The 27368-nt window shown below is 47.0% G+C and overlaps 1 protein-coding gene across 4 annotated transcripts in view; it reads right to left on the bottom strand.

Moving 5' to 3' along the window:
• TBC1D8 (TBC1 domain family member 8) overlaps window positions 1-27368 on the bottom strand; it is a 143569-nt gene that overhangs the window by 92432 nt on the left and 23769 nt on the right. For 2 of the 4 annotated variants that reach the window (XM_043918571.1, XM_043918573.1), the window contains exon 2: window positions 662-772. The exons of 1 other annotated variant lie outside the window; for it this stretch is intronic. In XM_043918571.1, coding sequence (XP_043774506.1) covers window positions 662-772 — 111 coding nt within the window. Of the gene's footprint in view, window positions 1-616; window positions 773-27368 lie in introns of all 4 variants that reach the window. One more of the 4 variants, XM_043918570.1, reaches the window with a different exon arrangement.

Below are 27368 nucleotides of genomic sequence, written 5' to 3'. Positions count from 1 at the left end.
GAAAAGGGCTTGTCATGCCTCACTGGCACAGGTTCAGAAATCTCACATGGGTTGTGTAAATAAAGTTTCTGTGGTGTTTGAAAAATAAATAAAAAGACATATCTCAGGTTTGTTTTTTAACAGAAGGGGCTTCTCACGATGCCATGATTCCCAGAGGACCTGAGTGTCCCGGCAGAGCCCGGAACGGTGCGTGTGGGAGCAGCTGAAACTCAGAGAAGATGGGAAGGTGGTTTCTAAACTCCCGCGGAGCCCAGCTGTCCAGGGATGCAGTGCACACGTGGAACAAGGACCAAGACGGGCCTGAGACAGACCCAGCCCGGGACGCTTCCCCTGCACCATCATGGCGTGCACTCACACCTGGGACTCCTGTGTTATGTCAGACACAAGACGGAAAAGCAAATGGCTGGGTTCCTCCAGGAACCACACACCACTTGGACCGTCTGTCCAACCTGGCTGTCCATCCTTAAGGACTACTACATGCTTCTGATGGTTGAGAGAAAGAAGAGAGCTCACAGCAGCGGATGAGGTTCAACGAGTTACCTTCAAGCATCACCAGCATGCAGATACCCATGCTCAGACCTCAAGGTGGGAACGCTCCACCTGGGGTGAAACTCACCCGTGGCCACGGCCCAGTAAACGTCCGATCCGCTCAGTAACTCACCACATGCTATGGGGGAATACACCTGGGAGCCGGGCACCTGGAGCAGAATTCGAAACGGAGCAACCCGGGCGTTGGAATCCAGCACCGCGTCCAGGGCACCCACCAGGCGACCTTCAAGAGACAAGAGGACAAGACGCGTGTGAGCACTGGGATGGACAGCCAGCAGCCCGCCGGGAAGGCGGGGCAGCAACAGCACCAGCAGCCTCTTTCTTTTTAATTTTTTAAAAAATTGTGTTAAATTTTATAGATGGATAGCTGGTTTATAATGTGTTCATTTACTCTGTACAGCAAAGTGATTTCGGTACACATATATACACTTTTTTTTCATATTCTTCTCCATTATGGTTTATCACAAGATATTGAATATAGCTCCCTGTGCTATTCAGAGAGATTTTGTTCACTTTTAAAATTTATTTATTTTTAGTTGGAGAATAATTGCTTTACAATGTTGTGTTGGTTTCTGCCACACAACAAGAATCAGCCGTGGAGCCTCCCTCCTCCAACCTAGCCCCCTTCCCACCCCTCTAGGTCGTCACAGACCCCAGGCTGAGATCCCTGTTTTACAGCGACCTTCCACTAACCATCTATTACATGTGGAGTGTGTGTTATATGTCAAGGCTACTCTCTCGTTAGTCCCGCCCTCTCTTTCCCTCACTCTACACCTATGTCTCTATTCCTGCCCTATCCGTTCTACACATAGTTTCCATCTGCTAGCCCCAAACTCCTAATCCCCCTCTCCTCCCACACCCCCAACCACAAGTCTGCTCTCTATGTCTGTAAGTTTGTTTTGAAGATATGTTCATTTCTATCCCACTTTAGATTCCGCATATAAGTGCCACCATAAGCTATTTCTCTTTCTGACTTACTTCACCTAGTATGGTAATCTCTAGGTCATCCATGATGCTGCAAATGACATTATTTCATTTTTTTGGTGACTGAGGAATATTCCACTGTATATATGGACCACGTCTCCTTTAACCATTCAACTACTGAGGGACACTTAGGTTGCTTTCATGTCTTGGCTATTGTAAACAGTCCAGATTAACCATATACAGTAGAATCTTGTTGTTTATCCATCCTATGTATAATCGCTGGCTTCTGCTAGCCTCAAACTCCCAGTCCAGCCCTCCTGAGCCCACCCTCCCCCTCCACGTCTGTGAGTGTGTCTCTGTTTCATAGACATGCTCATTCATGTCGTAGTTTAGCGTCTATATTTAAGTGCTATAATATTTGTCTTTCTCAGATTTACTTAGTATGATAATCTCTAGGTCCATCCAAGTTACTGAAAATGGCATCATTGCATTCTTTTTTATGACTGAGTACTATTCCATTGTCTATCTGTACCACACAGAAGAAGTCTTTCTGTTTGGAAAGACTCAAGACTCAGGAGCTTTTGCAATGGGCAGCAAGTTTTACGCCAACACAGCCAACCTGGCCCCCTCACCTGGAAGAAGGTGGGAAGAGCAGCAGTTAAAAAGTGATGAGCGGACTTCTGGGTTCAGCTCTAACACTAGAATACTCTAAGCTTCTCCTTTAGGAAACTACAGAAAGAAGAGCAACATAACCCTAAAGAAAGCAGAAGAAAATAATAAAAACTTGAGCCAAAAAACCCAACATAATTCAAAATAGAAAAACAATAGCAAAAAAAAAAAAGAATCAATAAAACCAAAATCTGATTCTTTGAAAAGATCAATAAAAGTGACAAGCCTCTAGCTAGGCTAAGGAAGGAAAAAGGAGGTAAGATACAAATTACCAATATCAGAAATGTTCCTTAAGATATTAAAAGAATAATAAAGGAATGTATGAACAATTATATACTCACAAATTTGATAATTTACAGGAGATGTACCAATTTCTTGAAAGACACAAATTACCAAAAAAAATTCACACGGAGAGCTAAATCATTTGAATAGATCTATATCTATTAAAGAAACTGATGAATCAATAGGAAGAAACAAAACTGCCTTTGTCCACAGATGACATGCTTGTTTTTACAGGAAAATCCCAAAGAATCATTAACCAAAAAAAAAAAAAAAAAAAAACTTAAGGAACTAATAAGCAAACATAGAAAGGCTGTCAGACAGAAGGGTAAATGACAAGTGCTTTCCCAAATACCAGCAATGAACAATTGGAATTTGACAAGAATGTAAATACCATTGACAATAGCAAAAGATGTTTTTATCAGGCAGAAATCTAAATATGCACAGGATCTATATGCAAAAAAAATACAAAACTCTGATGAAAGGACTCAAAGAAGATCTAAACAAATGGAAACATAATCCATGTTCTTGGGCTGAAAGATTCTGTACTGTTAAGATGTCAAGTCATCCCAACCTGATCTACAGATTCAAGGCAACACAACCATAATCTTGGCAAGCCATTTTGTAGATACTAATAAATTGATTAGAAAGTCTACTTGAAAAGACAAAGGCCTAGAGGAGTCAATAATAATACTACTGAAGAAGAACAAAGTTGGAGGACTCAAGCTATACAATTTCAAGACTTAACTACTGTAACAAGCTATAGTAATTAAGACAGTGTGGTATGTGCAATAAAATACACAGGTCAATGGAACAGAATCAGACCTCACAAATATATCCTACAAGTACAATTAACTGATCTTTGACAAAGGAGCAAAAGTAATTCAATGAAGGATAGTCCTTTCACCAGATGGTTCTGAAACAACTGGACATCCATATGAAAGAATACAAACCTAAGACACAGATCCTATACCTTTCAAAAATTAACTCAAAATGTATCACACGCCAATTGCTGACACGGATGCCAGCAACAGGAACTTATGCATTGCTGATGGGAATGCTTAGGGTAGTCACTTTGGAAGACAGTCTGGTTGTTCTTGATGAGTTACATGTAGTCTTATACCAGAGCAATCACACTCTTAAGTATTCATCCAACTGTTTTGAAAATTCACACCCACACAAAAACCTGCACACAAATACTTACAGAAGTTGTATTCGTAATTATCCCAAATTGGAAACAACCAAGACGTCCTTCAACAGGTGAATAGATAATCAAACTGTGGTACATAATTCAACAGAGTATTTTTCAGTGATGAAAAGAAGCAAATTACCAAGCCATGAAAAGAGAGACCTTAAATCCATATTGCTAAGTGAAAGAAGTCCTCCTGAAAAGGCTACATTCTGCACAATTCTAATTATTCTGGGGGAAAAAAAAAAAGGGAAATACAGCAAGGGTAGAAAAATCTGTGATTACCAAGAAGGGGCTGAATTAGTCAAATGTGGGGGAATTTTAGGGTGGTGAAACTATTCTGTATGATACTCTAATTGTATACACATGACATGGTGCCTTTGTCAAAATCCACTGATGTTTCCAGCATAAAGAGTGAACTTTCGTGTTTGCAAATTTTGGAAAAAAAAATCATTTAGGAGGTCCAGGGGTTCCCAAGTGAATGCAGAATATGACCAAAAAAAAAAAAAAAAATCAAATTGTATTACAAATGTATGAAAAGAGAGTGACGGATATATAGGAAAAGGGTTGGACTTAAGCAACTGTGGAAATGAACAGAGTCTTTAGGAAGAAAGGCCAAAGAAACATGCTTAGTACTATACTCTACAGAGTCCACTGCTAACAATTCTGATACATTTCTGGAATACTAGAAACCAACAATTAAGAAAGAGGATGATGGAAGGTGACAGCCAGGTTTCTAACTGAGAGAGTCATTTCCTAGGCAGGTCAATAAGAAGTCCAGGGGTCCCCAAGGAGAGAGGGGTCTGGAATTCTCAAGGAGGAAGAAAGGACAATCTTTTTTTCCTCTACATTCCTTAGGATTATATAACAATAATGTATCCTGCCTGAGGACAGTCTCTGGATTAAACCTCCTGGCTAATCCTGTTATCTTAAAATGTAAATTATGGGAGTAGGTCTGGTCTTTACAAGGATTGTATAACAATAATGTATCCTACCTGAGGACAGTCTCTGGATTAAACCTTCTGGCTAATTCTGTTATCTTAAAATGTAAATTATGGGAGTAGGTCTGGTGAGGTCTTTACAACCTCCAGACATTCTTTGGATTCACTGGAGAGTATATAACTCCATTGCTGACACTAGCAAGTGGGTAGTCTTTCTATCCCCTTCTGATGTCTATGTCCGAAGCTTTCTCTATCTCCGTTATACTTTAATAAAACTTTATTACACAAAAGCTCTGAGCGATCAAGCATCGTCTCTGGCCCCGGATTGAATTCTTCTCCTCCGGAAGCCAAGAATCCCGGTGTCTTTTCGTGGATTCAGCAACAAACTTTGACTAACTGGAGTGAGAGTTTACAGGTAAGCAAGGCAAAGAGCCAAGAACTACGGTAATTAGGACTTCCTTGACGGACCAGTGGTTAAGAATCCACCTGCCAATGCAGGGGACAGGGTTTGATCCTTGGTCTGGGGAGATCCCATCTGCTGCAACAACTAGGCCCCTGTGCCACAGCTACTGAAGCCCGTGCGCCTGGAGGCTGGGCCCCAGAACAAGAGAGGCCACCACGGGGAGAGGCCCGCACACGCCACCCGAGAGCGGAACCCTGCTCTCTGCACCTAGAGAAAGCCCGCGCGTAGCGATGGAGATCACTGCCGCCAAATTAAAGATACAGCACTTAGAGGCAAAGACACAGGTATGGATGACGTGTAGTCGACCACAGATACAGATGGCTACATACAGAAACACTTACTGATGTGTGTGTATACAAAGGTTTATGTGTGTATATACATAGATTTCCTTGTTCTGTTAGCAGAGAGGACCCAGAAGCCAGAAGCACACACCCAGCACCCAGGTCTTGGTTTCTACCAACCTCCAATAAAAGGAACTGGGACTCTTCGGGAAAATGGCTGATTCTAGATCTGGAGCAGGAAAGATATAAGATGATCCTAGAGTACCTTGTAGTGGCTGAAAAGTTAAAAAGTGCTCCAAAAAAAAAAAAAAGAGAGAGAAAAAGAAAAAGTCCCACAGTACGGGAAGTGGAGGCAGTAACTTTTCAGTGGAGAAACTTGGCAAGCAATACCTTGGCCAGGTGATAAAGGCCAATATCAGTCATAATCCTCTGACAGGATGCAATAAGAATAGCACTTTACCCCATTTCTCCTCCCAAACACCCTTAACTTAACCCCATTCTAGTCATGAGAAAAACTTCAGACAAATTCCAATTAAGGAACATTCCACAAAATGTCTGACCAGTACACTCCTCAAAACTGTCAAGGTCAAAACAAGGGGAAGTCTGAGAACCTGTTACAACCCAAATGACAACTAAATGCATCTGCAGGCAGAAAGAAAACTAAAGAAAAGATGGACTTTGGTAACAATCATCATGTTAGTTTTCTACTGCTTCTGCATCAAGTTACCACATAATACCTTAAAACAAAAAAACGTATTGGAGAAAATAATAGCAAATGAAGAAACAAAGGATTAATCTCAAAAATATACAAGCAACTCCTGCAGCTCAATTCCAGAAAAATAAATGACCCAGTAAAAAAATGGGCCAAAGAACTAAACAGACATTTCTCCAAAGAAGACATACAGATGGCTAACAAACACATGAAAAGATGCTCAACATCACTCATTATCAGAGAAATGCAAATCAAAACCACAATGAGGTACCATTACATGCCAGTCAGGATGGCTGCTATCCAAAAGTCTACAAGCAATAAATGCTGGAGAGGGTGTGGAGAAAAGGGAACCCTCTTACACTGTTGGTGGGAATGCAAACTAGTACAGCCACTATGGAAAACAGTGTGGAGATTTCTTAAAAAACTGGAAATAGAACTGCCGTATGACCCAGCAATCCCACTTCTGGGCATACACAGGAAACCAGATCTGAAAGAGACACGTGTACCCCAGTGTTCATCGCAGCACTGTTTATAATAGCCAGGACATGGAAGCAACCTAGATGCCCATCAGCAGATGAATGGATAAGGAAGCTGTGGTACATATACACCATGGAATATTACTCAGCCGTTAAAAAGAATTCATTTGAATCAGTCCTAATGAGATGGATGAAACTGGAGCCCATTATACAGAGTGAAGTAAGCCAGAAAGATAAAGAATATTATAGCATACTAACACATATACATGGAATTTAGAAAGATGGTAACGATAACCCTATATGCAAAACAGAAAAAGAGACACAGAAATACAGAACAGACTTTTGAACTCTGTGGGAGAATGTGAGGGTGGGATATTTCAAAAGAACAGCATGTATACTATCTATGGTGAAACAGGTCACCAGCCCAGGTGGGATGCATGAGACAAGTGCTCGGGCCTGGTGCACTGGGAAGACCCAGAGGAATCGGGTGGAGAGGGAGGTGGGAGGGGGGATCGGGATGGGGAATACGTGTAACTCTATGGCTGATTCATATCAATGTATGACAAAACCCACTGAAATGTTGTGAAGTAATTAGCCTCCAACTAATAAAAACAACAACAACAACAAAAAAAACGTATTGGAGCTTCCCTGATATTCCGGTGGCTAAGACTTCACCTTCCCGTGCAGGGGGTGCAGGTTTGATTCCTGGTCGGGAGCTACCATCCCACATGTCTCACAGCCAAAAAACCAAAACCGAAAACAGAAGCGATACTGTAGCAAATTCAGTAAAGACTTTAAAAATGATCCACACCCAAAAAAAAAAGCTTCCTCTCTTACAGTTCTGTACATCAGAGGTCTAAAGCTGATCTGAGCAGAAATCAAGGTGTCAACAGATATCTTCTTTCTAGGGGCTCTAGGTGAGAATTCATTTGCCTGCCTTGTCCAGCTTTAAAAGGCCTCTCACGTTACTTGGCTCACGGCCCCTCCTCTATATTCAAAGCCAGAAACACCAGGACAAGTTCCCCACACTGCCATCTCTCTAGGTCTCTTTTCAGAGTCCCGCTTCTGGCTTTAAGAACCCTTGTGATAACACTGCACCGACCTGGACAATCTCTCGAGTTTCAGGTCCACTGATGAGCAACCTAAATCCTACCCGTGCTCTCAATCCCTCTTTTGCCATGTGACCTAAGGCCAGGTTCCAGTCATTATTCTGCTGATCACAGTAACTGATCAGTACCAGCTGCATATAAACACAGCAAACTAACATGTCAATAATAGCAGACACTGCATGGGGGGTGTATGAGAACTCGATGTACTATCTTCTCAATTTTTCTCTAAACCTAAAACTAGTCTAAAAATAAAGTTTATTAAAAAGAAAAGGACATAGCGAGGTGGGAGGTGAGAGGGAGGTCCAAAAGGGAGGGGACATATGTATACCTAGAAAAGGAAATGGCCACCTACTCCAGTATTCTTGCCTGGAGAATTCCCATGGAGAGGAGCAAGTTCCCCCCAACAAAAGCAGGGCAGCGCTTGGGGGTTTTCTGGGGTCCCTGCTTCCCAGGCAGTTCCATGTGGCTCGTCTGGAGTTCCAGGGAAACCCTCCTGGTGTCCCGTGAGCACAACACTCCTATTTTTAACCAATCAGAATAACAACTCAGGCTGAGATAGCTGCCGAGTGACAAGTTTTATAATTAGGGCCCAAAGAGGGACGGAGGAAAAATTTGCTGCTATTCTTTCCTCCTGGCTGGATTCTATGCACGTGGATGGAACCAAGTTTAAGATGAAATCATAGCCTCTGTCCTGGGAGAAAGAAAGGGTGCTTGGAGAAGGCTTCCCATGGCCTCCTGGCTCTATAACCTCTATGCTGGGCCCAGAGACTTACCGCTGGCAGCAGTGACAAAGTTCTGTGCTCTTAGCAGTAAGAGCACCAGCGTGTAATAAACCCATTTTGAAAAACAGCGACACCCATCCACCACGAAAAGTATTTTAATGAAAGTCAGAAAATCAGAAAGCCTAAAGTCCTTTTTTCTCCTCCTGCATTAAAGAAAGCAGATCCTCCTGGTGGCTTAGAAACGGTGTGCTGAGGGACTTACCTAGTGGTCCGGTGATTAAGAATCCACCTTCCAAGGCAGAGGACTCAGGTTCAATCCCTGGTCAGAGAACTAAGATCCCATAAGCCCCAGGGCAACTGAGCCTGCCCACCACAACTGCTGAGCCCCTGAGCCACAACTAGAGAAACTGCTCGCTGCAACCAAAGATCCCGCACAAGACAACAATGATCTGATGCAGTCAGATAAATTAATCAATTATTTTAAAAAAGGGGGGGGAGGGGAGGGCTTCCCTGGTAGTCCAGTGGCTAAGACTGAGAGCTCCCAATGCAGGGGGCCAGGGTTCAATCCCTGGTGGGGGAACTAGATCCCACATGTCACAACTAAGAGCTTGCATGCCACAACTACGGCCCTAAACAACCCCATGACAAACACTTCTACCTCTCCAGTAAAGGGCCTCCGACCACAGCACACAAGCTTCAAGGTCACAGCGCACTCACGGGGCACCAGCTCAGCACCCTAACCCCCCATCAGGAAACCAATCTGGGCTACATCTCTGTCTTCATGTCAGGGCTGTGTGGTTTGGCTGTTGTCCCTGTTTCGGAGTGGGGAAAGCAAACGAAGAACCAGAATAAAGGGGAAAACTCTGAGTTTTGAAAAGTGACAAATAACCATAAAGGATTACATGAAGTTCTTCTGGGCTGTGCTGTGCTTAATCGCTCAGTCATGTCCGACTCTTTGCCACCCCATGGATGGTAGCCCACCAGGGTTCTCTGTCCATGGGGATTCTCCAGGCAAAAACACTACAGTGGGTTGCCATGCCCTCCTGCAGGGAACCTTCCCAACTCAGGGATCAAACCCAGGTCTCTTGCATTGCAAGTGCATTCTTTTACCGTCTGAGCCACCAAGGAAGCCCAAGAATACTGGAGTGGGTAGCCTCTCCCTTCTCCAGGGGATCTTCCCAACCCAGGAATGGAACTGGGGTCTCCAAATTGCAGGCGGATTCTTTACCAGCTGAGCTACCAGGGAAGTCTCAAGTTCTCTCTCCTGATTGTCAAAGAGGGAAGATGAAGGTTGGGGTATTTGCATTCTCAACATGAGGATGTTGAGAATTCCCCTCTTTGAAGTAAAATCCATAACCCAAATTACACAATTTCAATTTTTTTTTTTACAAAGCCTTTTATAGAAGTCGATACTCTTTCCGTGTGGTTCCCTTAGGAGTCCACACATTTCCACTAAATCCAGGAGCTGCCGGTGCTATTTTCAGAGAATGCAGCAGCTCGATGGGCAAGGCCACAGGGTAACCGTGACGGTCCAGAGAGGAGGGCTTCAAGGCCATCACAAGGGAGGGATTCCAGAGTCAGCTGTCGAAAACAGGGCAGGCAGCCACCAGGCCCTCACCTGCACATCGTGTCCCCGATACGTGGGAGCAAGGCAGGCCACACAAGGACCCTCGGCATCTCAGGAAGCCAAGAAACGACAGAGCGTACAGACAGTGGCTCTGTTCAGCTGCGGGGAGTCACAATGCCAGACTGGCTGCCCTGCTCATGTTCATGCTGGGATCAAAGGGAGAATTTTATTTTATTTTATTTTTTTGGTCTTCACTCCAAAACTGTGAAAATTCTTTATTGGGTACAGGCTTTCAGCTTTCCAAGATGCAAAGAACTCTGGCATTGGGTAGTAGTGATGACTGTCTAACGTAAATACACTTAATACCTACTGAACTGGACACTTAAAAACAGTTAAGATGGCCAATTTTATGTTACATGTTTTTTTACCACAATTGTCTTAAACTGTGAAAATGTTAATGGTCGGGAGTTTCTGTAGCTGGCTTCCTAAAGTAAGTTTAGAAACTTTTCCTAACCCCATCCCCCAACTGACAAATCCTAAACACATCTGAACATAAATGTCCACCCTGCTGAACCCTGACATGTTCTTCTAGCCACTCCATAAATAATCCTTGGATGGGAACCAAGCCGTCTGCTTTGGCTCAAACTTAATGTACGGATCCTGCCATCATGAACCTCCAAGCAGGGTGACGTAATGCTCAAAATACGTGACAGCAAGAATCCTGCTCTGCAACGCCACCGCGGCGGCCAGTCCCAGCCCAGGGACTGCCCCGCTTACAGGCATGCGTTGCTGTGGGTACGGTGAAACGCTCTTCTGAAAACTTCCCAGCATTTCCATCTACCTGGCCGTCCGTTTACCTGGTCTTTCGGCGTGGCAGCTATGCACAGCGATTAGAATTAAGTTCCTTGAGAAAAGGGATGATTCCAGGGTATGAAATAAAAGGGCAAAAGACACCAGGAAAGAAGGAAAACCAAGACTCAGCAAAGGTGGGACTTCCCTGGTGGCCCAGTAGCTAATACTCCATGCTTCCAATGCAGGGGGCCCGAATTCGATCCCAGGTCGGGAAACTAGACCCCACATGCTACAATGAAAGAGCCTGCAAGCCGCAGCTAAGACCCTGCACAGCCAAATGGATAAATTAATAATAATAATAGTGAAAGCCTCAACAAAGAGCTTGGCTTTAAGATCTGATACAGTTGTCAAGTGAAACACCAGCCGCGAGGGCATCTGGGGAGCACAGGAAAGGACTGTTGCTCCCCCTCCACGGCCAAGACCAACACAGTCCGGGGGCACCCGGACCTCTTCCCTGGACACTGACTCGGAACTGAAAGTCTGTGAAATGGGACCTGACTCCTCCAGGACTGCCCACTCACCCGCCTGATGGGTCCATCCGTGTGCTAATCTGCTCTCCCCCTGCGGCTTGACTCTTTCTAGAAACCTGTCACCCTCTTTTTAACATACAGAAAGCTGTACATAATTAACATATGCAACAATGTTTCAAAGATAAGTATACACCCATGAAACCATCACCACAATAATCTATGCCACAAACATGTCCAACACAGTTCCCTCTCCGCCTTTTACTGGGTCAGCCAAAAGGTTCCATTGCGGTTTTTTCCATAAGATGTTATGGGAAAACCCAAAGGAAACTTTTGGCCAACCCAATGTTAATATGTATATACATATAATGGGGTAAGAACATTTAACATAAGATCTAACCTCTTGACAAATGTTTAAGTATACAGATTGTTAACTATAGGCATTTGATGCTGTATGGTAGGCCTCTAGGACCTATTCACCTGGTATAACTGAAACTTCATGCCCTTTGACTCATTTCTGTTCATTTTCCCCTCCCCCAGGACCTGGCAACCAGCATCCCACTCTCCCCTCCTCTAAGTCTGACGATTTTAGATTCATCACATACGTGGTGTGTGGCTCGAGTCCTTCTATGACCGGCTCTTATCACGCAGTATAATGTCCTCAAGGTTTACTCATGTTGTTGCAAATGGCAGAATTCTCTTTTTTAATGCACTGTCACCCATTTCAATCCTGAACCTTCCCTCCTAATATTTCCTAATGCATGAAGATTCCCTAACCCATGAAGACTGGATCATCCCTAGTCCATTGAAGCCTAGAAAAACAAGTCACAAAATTACATCATACGACTGTGTTGCAATCAAATGTAACAGCAGCAGCCCTATTCCCTTGCTAGTTTCTGCTACTTCAAAACAACCAAATCCTCTGGCAAAACATTTCTGATCTCTCTAATCTGTGGAGAAACTATCTGCATTGGGTCAAGTATTTTAATAGCCTGATACATGTGGTGCCTGTAGACTGTAACAGGAGACTTTCCATTTGAGACAGAATAATTTATCACCTTTGATGACCCATGTTTAACAAGCCCAACAGGACCCCCAAAATCACATGAAGGGAACCAGTTACAAAGAACAGCTTTTCCCAAAATCTTTCCCCCCAAAATAAGACCCAGTCTCAGTTTGTCCTCCAAAAGCTATCCCATGTTTTTTGGTTTTGATCTTCTTGATTACAAAATGAACACTTTTTTTGTTGTAGAAATTTGGGGAAATTCACAAAAGCACAAAGAAAAAAATTAAACATCTCTCACATCTTGCCACATGACAATAACCCCTGGTCTATATGCGTCTGGCGTTTTTTCTTAACTAATCACAAATTTAGACTATTAAGCTCCCACACTGGGGATAGTGAGGCTTGGAAGTTAAACAAGACGGAACATGAAACAAAGAATTCTCCTTTTGTGTTCAGAGACAGTTGCAGAAAGGCTGGTAAACTTGCTCAGCAAGGCTCCTAGGTGGTGCACAAACCAGTTCACCAGCCGAATCCAATCACAAGTGCAGCCCGCTGCCCGCCAGCTCCCTGGAGCTGCTGCAGCCACGAGCCGACCTGCAAACCACACTTTTGCTTAATGGCCTTGTACATCACTGAAGGCAGGAAGTGGAGCTTGGGGGCAGTCAAGGAGCACAGAGAAATAAATAATAAGACAAAGCAATAGTGCCTCCTTGGCAAAATGGAAATCAATAGAAGAGTCAAACAAGTCAGCCGGGCAAGACAGTTCCATCGGCTCAAGTTCAAAGTGAAAGACAGTACCCAGTGGATTCCAGCTCCTCACATGGAAAATCAGCCCCCAACCCCCACCCCTGGGGAGCCTGTAAAACTCCTTTAAAAGGGATGAGCCCGCCTGTTTCATCAGGCTTCTCAATACAGCAGCTCCTGTGCAATTTTTAAAACACACTTTCACTGAACACCTACTACATGCCAGTATGTCTATGCTTACAAACTGCAGCCAGTAAGGTCACGGTGGGTTCCATTCAGCTTGGAAGTGAAGGCTGCAGATGTACGGACCCAAAGACATCAAGCTTTGCATGTCGGTATTCGGCACAAATGTTTTACATAAACCCTTACAACCTTCACAAAAAAGCCCTTCCTTACTTCTCACTTTCATTTAGACACTTTCTGTCCTGGATCATAACACTTTCTTTTCAGGCATCAAATTATACCTAATTTGCTACAACTAAGTTTTGAATGTTTACAACCCACAGAATCCCTCTTGCTATTCTTTACGGGGCCTCTTTACGGGGAGACAAAGGGGCGGGACAGAGAGCTTGCATCAGCTCCCAACACCTGGTGCACCTGGCTCTTGGCCTCCCCTTAATCAACATCTGCCTGATGAATCCTCAGGACAAGAGGAAATCCAAGGCATGGTTCCTTAAGCTTGTTTAGGGGACACTGTCCCCCATATGCCACGAGGAGCGGGAGTTTTGTTCACTGTGGACTCTGATCTCCCAATGCGATTACTCAAAGCCAGCCATCTGTCAGCCCCTTTCAGAGCCTCATTAGGCTATCAACAGTTGCTGGATTCTCTTACAGAGCTCTGCTAATCTTATCCGGGGCTAAGGCAGAAGGTAAGTGTTTCAGTAACTAAATTTATCCCAGGGACTAAGCCGGTTTTCTTGTTTTCTGTTTTGTGTTGTGGTTGGAGGAAAACCGCTTGCAAGCCTTCCACTCTACAGAGTCACACAGACCCAGACTGCTGCCGCTGCTCAGCCACTAACTCATGTCCAACTCTCAGCAAGCCCGTGACTGCAGCCCACCCGGGGACTGTCCATGGCATTCTCCAGGCAAGAATACTGGGGTGGGTGGCCATTTTCTTCTCCAGGGGATCTTCCCAACCCGGGGATCGAACCTGCATCTCCTGTATCTCCTGCACTGCAGGTGGATTCTTCACTGCTGAGATTCAGATTAATGAACCATTAGTTCAAGAAAGCAGAAAACAGGCAGAGAGAGAAGGGCACACTGGAGGGTGAGGAGAACACACTCCCTCCCCAAGGAAATAAGAAAGTGGATTTATTCCATGGCCCATAATCAGCCTTCCCCTTGCTCAGTTGCTCAGTTGTATCCGACTCTTTCTGACCCCACGGACTGCAGCCCGCCAGGCTTCCCTGTCCCTCACTATCTCCTGGAGTTTGCTCAAACTCATGTCCGTTAAGTCAGTGATGCCATCCAACCATCTCATTCTCTGTTACCCGCTTCCCCTCCTGCCTTCAGTCTTTCCCAGCATCAGGGTCTTTTCCAATGAGTAGGCTCTTTGCAGGTGACCAAAGTACTGAAGCTTCAGTATCAGTCCTTCCAGTGAATATTCAGGGTCGACTTCCTTTAGGATGGACTGGTTGGATCTCCTTGCTGGCCAAGGGACTCTCAAGTCTTCTCCAACACCACAGTTCGAAAGCATCAATTCTTAGGTGCTCAGCCTTCTTTATGGTCCAACTCTCACCTCTGCACATGACTACTGGAAAAACCATAGCTAAACTATGACAAACCTAGACAGTATATTAAAAAAAAAATCACTTTGCCAACAAAGTTCCGTATAGTCCAAGCTATGGTTTTTCCAGTCTTCCCCAAGAGAGACATTACTGCAGAACTGGTCTGTAGCCAATGTCTTTGGGTCCTCAGAAAGTCATGGGTCAGTCAGCCACATGCGGATCATGAGAGGGTCCACAGCAGAAAACGGGAAGAAAGGAGGAGACGGGAAGATAGTGGCCTGCCCCTGCCTTTAAGGCCATCACACATCCTAGGAACACAGGTCTCCTCATCCATCTTTAGAAAATCTTTCTCTCTGGACTCACACTGCACATCTGCCCACATCCACCGGCAGAGAACCTGTGGGAAATGCAAACATGGATCCAGGAATCAGAAAAATCCAATTAAAATTTAACTAGATGAAATGGGGGAGCCTTAGCAGCAGCAGCAATCGACTTCCTCAGGCTCACGGACGCCTCTTTATTTCAGGGAGTTTTCCGCTGGGAATTCTGATCTTGAAATCTTCCTGTTGAAAGCCTGCCACTCGCCAAAGTCGCTGCAGCCTACAAGACGCTGGGTCCCTGCAACAAGCCAGTACAGGGCACTTGCTGGCAAAACGCAGTGATATTCACTCTGCAGACACATGCCTGGTGGTCACTGTGAAACCAGGCCACCTCACAACCTAACCCTTCCATCATGGGCCCTCTGGTGCTGTAGAAACCGCTCCCCAATAGGAACCGGGTTAAATCCTTATCATATAAGGCTGATGACACAGGAGGATCCCAAGGGACAAGCAACTTTCAGCAGGGTGTTGGTTAGCCAAGCTCTAAAAAGCTCCCTTTGTACCATTTAAGAGAATGTTGAGCTGTTCATGAGAATGGGAATGGAAATAAAAATAAACATAAGAAAAATCCCCATGCAACCCCACCACCACATCAACAAATCAAGCTAACTTCTTGTTTCTGAGTTTCCTTCTGGTAAATGGGTGGTATCTTCTTTCATCCAGAAAGGGAAGGAGGGCAGGAAAGTGGTAGCTTAGTACTTAGAGCTGGGTACTGTGCCCAGTTATTGTTTAGTTGTTATGTTATGTCTGATTCTTTGCAGCCCTGTGGACTGTAGCCTGCCAGGCTCCTCTGTCTGTGGGATTTTCCAGGCAAGAATACTAGATAGGGTTGTCATTTCTTTCTCTGGGATATCTTCCCAACCCAGGGATCGAACCTATATCTCCTTCACTGTCATGCAAATTCTTTACCACTGAGCCACCTGGGAAGCCCAATGTCTCCAATGCCCTGAGAAAGCCCAGAAGACCAATGAACTTCATTCCACAGGAAGCCCCAGAGAACCCTCAGTCAGTCCAAACCAGGGAGGTCATATGTTGTTCTGGATTTGCAAAGTCCTGTGTTCAAATCCCATCACTTCATGGCAAATAGATGGAGAAACAGTGGCAGAGTTTATTTATGGGGGCTCCAAAATCACTGCAGATGGTGACTGCAGCCATGAAATTAAAAGATGCCTACTCCTTGGAAGGAAAGTTATGACCAACCTAGACAGCATATTAAAAAGCAGAGACGGGGGGGTGGGGAAAAAATAAAATAAAATAAAAAGCAGAGACATTACTTTGCCAACAAAGGTCCATCTAGTCAAGACTATGGTTTTTCCAGTAGTCATGTATGGATATGACAGTTGGACTATAAAGAAAGCTGAGCGCTGAAGAATTGATGCTTTTGAACTATGGTGTTGGAGAAGACTCTTGAGAGTCCCTTGGACTGCAAGGAGATCCAACCGGTCCATCCTAAAGAAGATCAGTCCTGAGTGTTCATTGGAAGGACTGATGTTGTACCTGAAACTCCAATACTTTGGCCACTGATGGAAAGAGCTGACTCATTGGAAAAGACCCTGATGCTGGGAAAGATTATGGGCAGGAGGAGAAGGGGATGACAGAGGATGAGATGGCTGGATGGCATCACTGACTCAATGGACATGAGTTTAGGTACACACTGGGAGTGAGTGATGGACAGGGAGGCCTGGTGTGCTGCAGTCCATGGGGTTGCAAAGAGTCAGACACAACTGAGCGACTGAAATGAACTGGGTTCAAATCCTGACTCTGTCCTCGAACAGCTGTGTGCCTTAGTTCCCTGTCCACTGAGGTCTGCATGGGCCTCATAAGGAGCACCTAGACAACCCACCTGTCACAGGCTGAACTGTGCATGCCCCCCAAAGATGCTAAGGTCCTACTCCCCAGTACCCTAGGGTGTGACCTGATTAAAATAGGGTCACTGCATGTGCAATTATTAGTTATGATGAGGTCATCCTGGTATAGAGTAGGGTCCCCAAGCTAGCCTGGCTGGTGTCCGTGAGAAGGTGGCCACATGAAGACAGACACACGAGGAGAACACCTCAGGAGGATGAAGGCAGAGACCGGAGCAATGCAGCTGCAAGGGAGCTGCAGAGGTTTCCAGCCGCCATGGGAAGCAAGGAAGAAGCAGGAAAGGATTCCCCCGCAGGTGTCAGGAAGCTGGCCCGCTAACTTCTTCATCTTAGACTTCCAGATCCCAGAACTATTGTTCTTTTAAGCCACTTGGTTTGCGGGTCTTTGTTACAACAGCCCTAAGAAACATACACACTGCCAACTCGGGGGATCCCTGGCGGCCCCTGCCCAGCTGCAGGGAGAATGAGGCAGCCCCAAATGTGCCAAGATAGGGCCTCCACCACCCCCCTGACACACTGACCATCACATTCAACCATCTCTCTGCACCCAAGATGGATTTCACAGCCAACCTTTACTGACTAGCGGTTAACGTTTATTTCACCCACTACCCTGACTATTCAATAATCTAAGTCCAGCAAAAGGCAAACTCATGGGAGGGGACGCCCATGCACTTCAAAGTGCCTGGCAGTTGTTCCTTTCCTGCCTTTAGAAGAGTGAACTCCAGGCTTCCCCAGTGGCTCAGTGGTAAAGAATCCGCCTGCCAATGCAGGAGACACAGGTTTGGTCCCTGATCCAGGAAGGTCCAGCAAGCCCTGGAGCAGCTAAGCCGGTGCATCAGCTACTGAGCCTGTGCTCTAGGCCCAGAAGCCCCAACAAGAGATGTTACCGCAATGGGGGACCCACACACCGCAAGAGGCGCCTCCGCTTCCAGCAAATAGAGAAAAGCCCGTGCAGCAACGCAGACCCAGCACAGACGTAAATAAATAAATAAAATCATATTTCAAAAAAAAAAGTGAGCTCCTTGGAATGTCTCTGGAAGGAGGAGGGGGTTGAGGACCAGGCTACTGATCAATGTCAACACCAGGATCATTTGCTGAAGTTCCTGAAACAGCCAGCATCACTGAACGCTTCTCACGGGTCACACACAGTGAGGACTGGGCCGACTTCAGTGGGGGGAGGAAGGCCAGGCCCTCCCTGCCTCCCCAGGCGCAGCCAGGGACTTGCGCTCTCCTGGGCCAGGGTGGGGCCTGCCCTCAGCATTCCCGAGTCTCCCCAGGGGCCTCCCACGTGCAGGGAGTGGAGAACTACTGGCGCTGTGTATTTTCCAGCCTCTGGTCCAAACCCCGCCACTCGGCAGAACCCGCGGGGGCCCTTAGGGCTTCACACGGTCCCAGGTGACAGGGGAGCTGGGAAGGGGCATGCAGAGCACTCGAGTGGCAGGTGACCGCCCATCGGTCACCTGGTCGTGCCCACTTCCCTGCCAGCCTCAGAAGGCACACGACCCCAGGCACACGACCCCCTCCCTCCAAGCTCCCAAGCCCTCTCCTCCCGAACCTGGCTGCAGGAAGGACCCCCTTTTATCTCCTGTTGCCCCCGATCTTTGGCTTCAATGCAGAGTCATGAGGCTGGGAGCCTCCAGCAATGCCTCCTCCCTTGCCCCCAAGTCTGGGTGACTGGTCCAGGGGGCTGCCTGGGCCCCCACACTGTGACGTGCTCCCCTGAGAGCCTGCCATGCGGGGGAGACTGAGATCTGCCATTCAAGGACCTTCTCTTTCTCCCTGAGGCTCCTGACCCTGTTTGCCTGGAGCTGTTACCTCCCTCCTAGGGTTACTTTCATCTCCAAAGTTACCAAAAGGCAGGACACGCCTGCCGCCCCCTTTCTTCTCTCCCCATCCCACCCTGCCTCCACCCCAACGATTCTCCTATGGATGCCCTGAAAAGACACTGGCTGTGTCCTTGGACTCATCACTCATTCCGTTCAAGCCTTAGTTTTCTTATCTATAAAATAAGGACAGGAGTCCCTCTCTCTAGTCACGGGAAGGACCAGATAAACGAGGTGACACACAGATGTCCCTCCTCCAGGCAACAGGCCGATAACTCACATGAGCTGCTGTGGAACCCGGGCCCCTGGCTGCCCTCAGCCTCCCCTGTGCCTTCATGCAGCGGTCTGTCTCCTGCCAGAGCCAACACCACGGTCAGGGGCCGGGCTGGGGAAAGCAGCAGGGCAGCCAGCAGCAGGGATGCGCCATCATCTGAGAGTTGGCTCCTCAGACCAGGACAGGGGTAACAGGAAAACCCACCTGCACAGCCCGAGGGTCGCCCTGGCCAGCTGCCCTGCGTGTCTCAGGAGGAGCCGGGTTTTCCCACTGGTGCTCCACCCTGCCGGAGCACTGGGCTCACCTGTGTACAGTCTCTGAGCCCCATCTGACTCTTAGTGACCCTATGGGCTGAGCCCACCAGGCTCCTCTGTCCATGGGATTTTCTAGGCAGTAATACTGGAGTGGGTTGCCATGCCCTCTGCCAGGGCATCTTCCTGACTGAGGGATTGAACCGGAGTCTCCTGCATTGGTAGGTGGATTCTTTACCACTAGTGCCACCTAGGAAGCCCAGGATCACCTGGGGAGCTTTCAAAACCCTAAGCCAGAGACGCAAGGAACCAGTGGCATGGCCTGGGGTGGGGGCCACTGGAAGCGCTCCAGGATTCCGAATCACTGCTTCTATCCTGTTCTTTGAATAATTAAGCAGCACCCCTCATTATATGATGGAGTCGCCCAATAAAGTCTCCCTAAGAGAACATGAAGTACAGGAGAGGATAAACTAACCCACCAGGGCCAAGACATGGAAACAATCTAAGCATTTATCAACAGATGATGGACAAAGAAAGATGGGGGGGGGGGGGGGGGATACAGACACAGACACACAGACATACAATGCAATATGATCCAAAGAAGGAAATCCTGTCACTTGCAACAAGGATGGACCTTGGGGGCATTATGCTGAGATAAGTCAGAGGAAGATAAATATTGTATGATCTCACTTACATCTGCAAAAGCCAAATTCATAAAAACAGAGAGTAGAACGCAGGTTATCAGGGGCTGGGGGTGTGGGGAATTGGGGAGATGCTGTTTAAGGGTACAGACTTGCCACTAGTAGATTAAAAAAGTCCTGGAGATCTAACACACAGCATAGCAATTATAGTCAACAGTCCTGTGTTATAGACTTCAAAGCTTCTAAAAGACTAGATCTTCATTGTTCTCACCACAAAAAATGATCACTCTGTGAAGTGACAGAGATGTGAGTCAAGACCAGGTGGTAATCACACTGCAACACATAAATGTGTCAAATCAACATAAGTTGTAATCCATAAACTTACAACATGTTCTATGTCGATTACATCCCAATAAAAAAAGAAAATGAATAAACCAAGCCACATACAGGAGGAAACCACCTGTGAGTTTCCTTTGTTAAAATAACTATACACAAAATCACAGGAGGCCTAGGCAAGATGCAAATAGACTTCAAGGTCAGGCTGGCTAAGAAACAAAGTCCCAGGAAGCAGTGGGTGGACCCAAGGATGTGATGGGCAGCTGGTTCACATGTGACTCTAGTAAGAGTTTGCTCACAGCCACCCACCAGGGGATGGACTCAGGGCACACAGCCTTGGAAAGAAGGCATTCAGAGGGCGTGTGCACACACATACACACTCACGGGCCTGGAGAACTTTTAATGGGGCAGTGAGGCCTTCAAACTCAGAAAGTGAAAGTGTTAGTCGATCAGTCACGTCTGACTCTTCGCAACCCCACAGACTACAGCCTGCCAGGTTCCCTCTGTCCATGGGATTCTCCAGGCAAGAATCCTGGAGTGGGTTACCATTTTCTCCTCCAGGGATTTTCCTGACCCAGGGATCAAACCCAGGTCTCCTGCATTGCAGGAAGATTCTTTACCATCTGAGCCACCAGGGAAGCCCTAAAGATTAGAAGCTAAATCCCTATTATTAAATGTCAGCAAGCTACTGAGGATTTTGTTTTAACTTCTTGGCCCTTTTGAAATTCAGCAGCCCAGAAATATTGAACCATATTCTGGCCTTTAGAACATCGTTATCAGCCATGGGTATTTGAACACAAGTTACTTCAGTCTTATCCCCAACACCCCCCAACTGTGGATATAGTCACAACAACTGTCATCAACTAGCACACATCATACAAAGAGCATGTGATGGGGCCTGCAATGAACCTGTCCCTCTCATTACCTCTGTTTAAGGCTCACTTCTGGAGAAGGCAATAGCACCCCACTCCAGTACTCTTGCCTGGAGAATCCCACGGATGGAGGAGCCTGGTAGGCTGCGGTCCATGGGGTCGCTAAGAGTCGGACACGACTGCGCGACTTCACTTTCACTTTTCACTTTCACGCATTGGAGAAGGAAATGGCAACCCACTCCAGTGTTCTTGCCTGGAGAATCCCAGGGATGGGGGAGCCTGGTGGGCTGCCGTCTATGGGGTCGCACAGAGTCGGACACGACTGAAGTGACTTAGCAGCAGCAGCAGCAAGGCTCACTACACCAAAGGTTAGATAGCATCACCGACTCAATGGACATGAATTTGAGCAAACTCTGGGGGAGAGAGTAGAGGACAGGGGAGGCCTGGCGTGCTGCAGTCCATGGAACCACAAAGAGTCAGACACAACTCAGCAATTAAATAACCACCACCCTAAAGGTGGGTGTGGTTCTATCACCAAGGCGCCGAGTGGTTATGCAGTTGGTACAAGGTCACACAGCTGGGATGTGCAACCAGGGAGGTCATCCCCCGACCAGCCTTACCCACGGTGCACGGACAGGCAGCCTGGGCTTCTCTGTGGACCCACTCGCGTTCCAGCTTGGAGCGCAGAGCAGCCACACGGGCCCTGGCTCCAGCAGTCTACGGGCTGGAAGAGAGATCCTCGGCAGGAGTACTAGCAGCAGTGAGGCATCCATCCTGGCACGGCGCCGGGCCGGGCACTTCACCGGAGGAGGGAAGGTGTCCTCAGGAGACTTCCGCATGCAGAGCCCGGGCCATCACAGAGGTCCTGACCCCGGGAGAGCCCCTGGGGAGCGTGGCCTGCACCCCCAGGCCGAGGGCACCCACACACAGCACCCACCACTGACAGGTCTGCCAGGCCAGGAGCACTCGGGCTGAACTTCTGCGGCTGAGCCAGGAACCTGGCTCTTCATCAACCAAGCAAACCTGCCAATCTCGAGTTGTCTCTGCACGAGTGAATTTCACATCCCACCGGAAATGACAGAAAACAGGAACAGTGTCCCGACAAGGTATAATGTTTCTGACAGACCAGAGGCAAAATCGACCTCCCTGCCGCCTGGGGAGTTCTCCACATCGCCCAGGAATGTCACCGCCAAGGAGATGATTGACAGGACAGCACCACGCGCACTTTACAAAGCTACTCAGCATTGCTCCCGTCCTAAAGGAGGGAGCCAGGCATTCTAGCAGACAGGCAGCATGGACACTGAGGACCACGCAACAGGAACTGGGGCCCCCGTTCATCGACATGTACGCCTTTCCTGAGCGCTGGACCGAGTCAGACTAAACAGGCTTTGCAACCACCCTCTGCTGGAGCGCTGATAGTGAGAGAGAAGAGCAGGCTAGGGTTTGCCTTCTAACTGGAGGACCATCCGAGTCATTGTTTAAACAGGTTGGTACAATCTAATACTGGACTACAAAGAAGGCTGAGTGCTGAGGAACTGATGCTTTTGAACTGTGGTGTTGGAGAAGACTTTTGAGAGTCCCTTGGACTGCAAGGAGATCCAACCAGTCCATCCTAAAGGAGATCAATCCTGGGTGTTCATTGGAAGGACTGATGTTGACACTGAAACTCCAATACTTTGGCCACCTGATGTGAAGAGCTGACTCATTTGAAAAGACCCTGATGCTGGGAAAGATTGAAGGCAGGAGGAGAAGGGGATGACAGAGGATGAGACAGTTGTATGGCATCATCAACTCAGTGGACATGAATTTGAGCAAACTCCAGGAGATGGAGGAGGACAGAGCAGCCAGGCATGCTGCAGTCCATGGGGTCACAAAGAGTTGGACACGACTTAACCACCTAAGTGGTAACCACCTAAGTGTCAAGGAAAGTTGAGATGCGAGCAGGGATACAGGCGACCTCTCCAGTCCAAGTTCCTCATCCAAAACACAAGGGCCTCACCAAGTCACAGACAGGCTTGAGCTAGGGCTCAAGAATGTTCTTAACACTGATGCTGACCTGAGGCCACTATGTCAGGTCCCCAGGAAGCCTGGGTAGGTAAGAGGGGGCATGATGGGGCATATACAGGAGGTAAGTGCCAATGCAGGACCCAGTTGAAAGGCTGTAAATCATACACAAACACACAAAATACATGTGTGGCACATTTTCCAATGCTGTTATTCCACTAAGTGAAAAATAAGATATAAAATTGCAACAACAGTGTGAAAAGTGAGTGAAAGTTGCTCAATCTTGTGTGACTGTGAGCCCATGGTTTAAACAGTCAATCGAATTCTCCAGGCCAGAATACTGGAGTGGGTAACCTTCCCCTTCTCCAGGGGATCTTTCCGACCTAGGAATAGAAGCAGGGTCTCCTGAATTGCAGGCGGATTCTTTACCAACTGAGCCACCAGGGAAGCCCTAGACAGTATGAACTTGACCATATAAACAAAATTCATAGATAAAGCTTCAAAATCAATACAGAACAGTTAACTGTGGTTTTCAGCGTTTTTTCTTCTTTTTCCAATTTTCCACCATTAGCACTGACTTATAAGATCATGGGAGAAAGCATCCCTACAAAAAAGTGTTTCTAATGCTTTCAGTTTTCTAACTTAAAGAACTAAATCATGATGGGAAATGGTCTTTTTAACACTTCTCTATTGGGACTTCCCTGACTGTCCAGTGCTTAAGCTTTTGCCTTCCAAAGCAAGGGATGTGGATTCAATCTCTAGTTGGGAGCTAAGATCCTACCTGCCTCAACGGCCAAAAGTCAAAACAGATGCAATATTGTAACAAATTCAATAAAGACTTAAAAAAAAAAACTACTATATTGAGGAAGTTTTCCTTCTAAGGATAGCCAGAACTTGGGATAGCATATGGCATAATCACTGGTGGAACCAAGATGAACTTCCAGACCAGTCAAGATGCTAATTGCTCAAGGCTTTAAAATCAGTATTTAAAATAACACCCCCAGATTTCGAAGCCGGGTCCTCCTGTGTTTTCTGCCCATGTGCTGTCACACCAGCCTGCCACAAGTCCTTCCCAGCGGGGCCAAACACTGCTCAATGTGTAACCAGTGTTTTGTTACAGCCAGGAATGTATACATACCGGTATGGTGGCATTTGTCAGGAAAAAACACTAGGCCAAGCAGGTCATGCAGCAATGCGACCTATGTAGGTGAACGACAGCTGCAAATAAAAGGTGATGGGAGGTCTGGGGGAGAATGGATACATGTGCATGTACGGCTGAGTCCCTCTGCCGCTCGCCTGAATCTATAACATCGCTAATCGGCTATGCTGTCTGTGCTCGGTCACTCAGCTATGTCCGACTCTCTGCGACCCCATGGACTGCAACCTGCCAGGCTCCTCTGTAAGAGGTATATTCTCTGCAAGAATACTGGAGTGGGTTGCCATTCTCTCCTCCAGGGGATCTTTGTGACCCAGGAACCAAACCCAGGTCTCCCGAATTACAGGTGGATTCTTTACTGTCTGAGTCACTAGGGAAGAACAAGAATACTGGAGGAGGTAGACTATACCTTCTCCAGAGGATCGTCCCGACCCTGGAATCAAACCGGGGTCTCCTTCATTGCAGCCGCATTTTTTTACCAGCTGAGCTACCAGGGAAGCCCGTTAATCAGCTATACCCCAATACAAAATAAAAAGTTTAAAGTTTGGAAAATAAATAAATATAAGGTGATGGGGGGGACTTCCCTGCAGGTCAAATGGTTAGGACTCCTCACTTCCACGGGTTCAATCCCTGGTCAAGGAACTAAAATTTCACAAGCTCCCCCCAAAAAAGTGAGGGGCAGAGTAGAATGTCAGGGCAGCACCTGTATCCACCAAAATACGCAAGGTCAAGGCCTTGAGCGGCCGTAGAGCAGGGCAGGAGAGTCGGGGACTGACGGACAAGGCGAAGGGCACTAAAGCCAGGGGTGTGTGACCCCAGAGCAGAGGTCGGCCGTCCCCGAGGCTGACGAGGTCGGCGACACCCCAGAGGTGCTGGGGAGCTGCTGCTCAAGACGGCAATCTCTCCAGTGAGCTGGGAAGCGGTGCACAAGCCTGCTATGTTATGCACCTCAGTCTCAACCTGTCCTGTAACTCTCTGTGAAAGCTCTGCGGTTTGCAGCTGGTTGTAGAACAGGTTTTCATGCTGTGAGTCTTTCTTATTTTTTTTTTTATTTTTTTTTTAATTGATGTGGACCATTTTTCAAGTCTTTATTGGATTTGTTACAATATTGCTCCTGTTGTTTTTTAATATATTCTGGCATTTTGGTCATGAGGCCTGTGGGATCTTAGTTCCCGACCTGGGATCAAGCCCACAGCTCCTGCATTGGAAGGGGACGTCCTCAGCAGTGGACCACCAGGGCAGTCCCTCATGCTGTATTTCTAACCGCTATTCCTAAAAGAGAGCAGGTCACCCTCCCCTGGGACTCACACTGTCCCTGCTATTGCTATACCTTATAAAAGAGAGGACCGTTCATTGGCTTAACAGACAGGTGGTTGTTTAGATCTGGCCAGGGGTGCACGTAGTAAGCCAAGCATTAAGCCCTCCACAAGCCAGAAAACACCTGCTTCCCACAGCCAGGGCCCCCCTCCTTCTAGAACCTGACAAGTGCACCTTCAGAAGCTGCCAGAAACAGCGGGAGGGAGGCAGGGGAGCAGTCACTGCAAAGCAATCTCCAACAAGGAAGAACAACTCAAACGCCCTCCCTTTTTTATTTTGGCTGCACTGGGTCTTTGACGCTGTGCACGGGTGTTCTCCAGCTGCAGCGAGTGGAGACGAACTTCCAGATGCGGTGCCCTGGCTTCTCGCTGTGGCATCTCTGGCTGTGGATGGGGGCTCAGGGCACACGGGCTCAGCAGTTGTGGTGCATGGGCTTAGCTGCCCCATGGCACGGGGGATCTTTCCAGACGAGGGGTCAAACCCCTGTTCCCTGCATTGGCAGGCAGATGCTTAACCACTGAACCACCGGGGAAATCCACTCTTTCCCTTTCTTTACATACATTTTTTGCGTCATTACCTAAACACTGCATTTATTTTTTTATGAGTTTCTTTTTTTATGTTTTAAATTACAAAAGTATGGTAACACATTTACAGGAGACTTGGAAAATACAGAACAAAGTTACATATATAAATACATTATTTAAGTGCTGTGTATCTAGGGCTCAGTGGTAAAGAATCCACCTGCCAATGCAGGAGACGCAGGTTGGATTCCTGGGTCAGGAAGATCCCCTGCAGAAGGAAATGGGTACCCACTCTAGTATTCTTGCCTGGGAAATCCCATGGACAGAGGAGCCTGGAGGGTCCATGGGGTCATAGAGTCGGAGAATGACTTAGCAACTAAACAACATCTAAGGAAAGTGCATGTGCTATTTCAAGTCTCTATGAGAAATACTTTCAAATTTCCCAAGAATAATTTCTAGAGAGTCCTATAAGGGTTGTTTACAGGCTAACTGAGGTAAAAACAACCACATTTCTACTCCCCAAATCCAAAAATACAATAGAAAACAACTCCTTGAATTTAAGGGGAAACTCCATATTAATTCAATGTATATTCAGTTGGTGCAAGCAAATGAATAGGTTTGGCAAGGGCTTTATGTAACCGGTAGAGAAGAGGCAAGCTCAGGTTATTCCCCAAGAGAAGTCACCAAAGGCAAGACTGAATTTGAGGCCCAGCCTCAAAGTTTTTGCCCAAACTTCTTGGGCACAAACTTGTACCTTTTTTTTGGTACACAGCCCAGACCTACCAGCTGCCTGAAGTACTCGAAGATTATTACTTAGGAAGATGGTTGGGGGGGGGTGCGGAATCCTACAATGAGAGCATCATGAAGGGCTGGGTAGGCAAGAATCCTCTCCCAAGCCCTTTGAAGAAGGGAAGTCCCTGGTGGTCCAATGGCTAAGACTCCAAGTGCCCAATACAGGGGGCCCGGGGTTCAATCCCTGGTCAGGGAACTAGATTCCATATGCTGCGACTGAGAGTTTGCATGTCACAACTGAAAAGAAAAAAAAAAAAGCCCCTGGAGACGTGGTAGGACTTCCCTACAGAGGCAGACAGACAAACACGCCTCACCACACAGGCTCTCGAGCACAGATTCAGAGTCCCTGCCTCAAAAGCCTTAGAACTAAGCTCCTCAATCTGCAAACCATCTCACAGACAGACAACCCAAGATCACCGAGGAACAGGTTCATGGCATTGTGTGCGAATCCACTTCCTC

Source organism: Cervus elaphus, chromosome 11 (assembly GCF_910594005.1).
Source record: "Cervus elaphus chromosome 11, mCerEla1.1, whole genome shotgun sequence".
Lineage (NCBI taxonomy): Eukaryota > Metazoa > Chordata > Mammalia > Artiodactyla > Cervidae > Cervus > Cervus elaphus.
The sequence above is the reverse complement of the archived record's forward strand: the minus strand, read 5'-3'. Positions and strand labels throughout refer to the sequence as shown.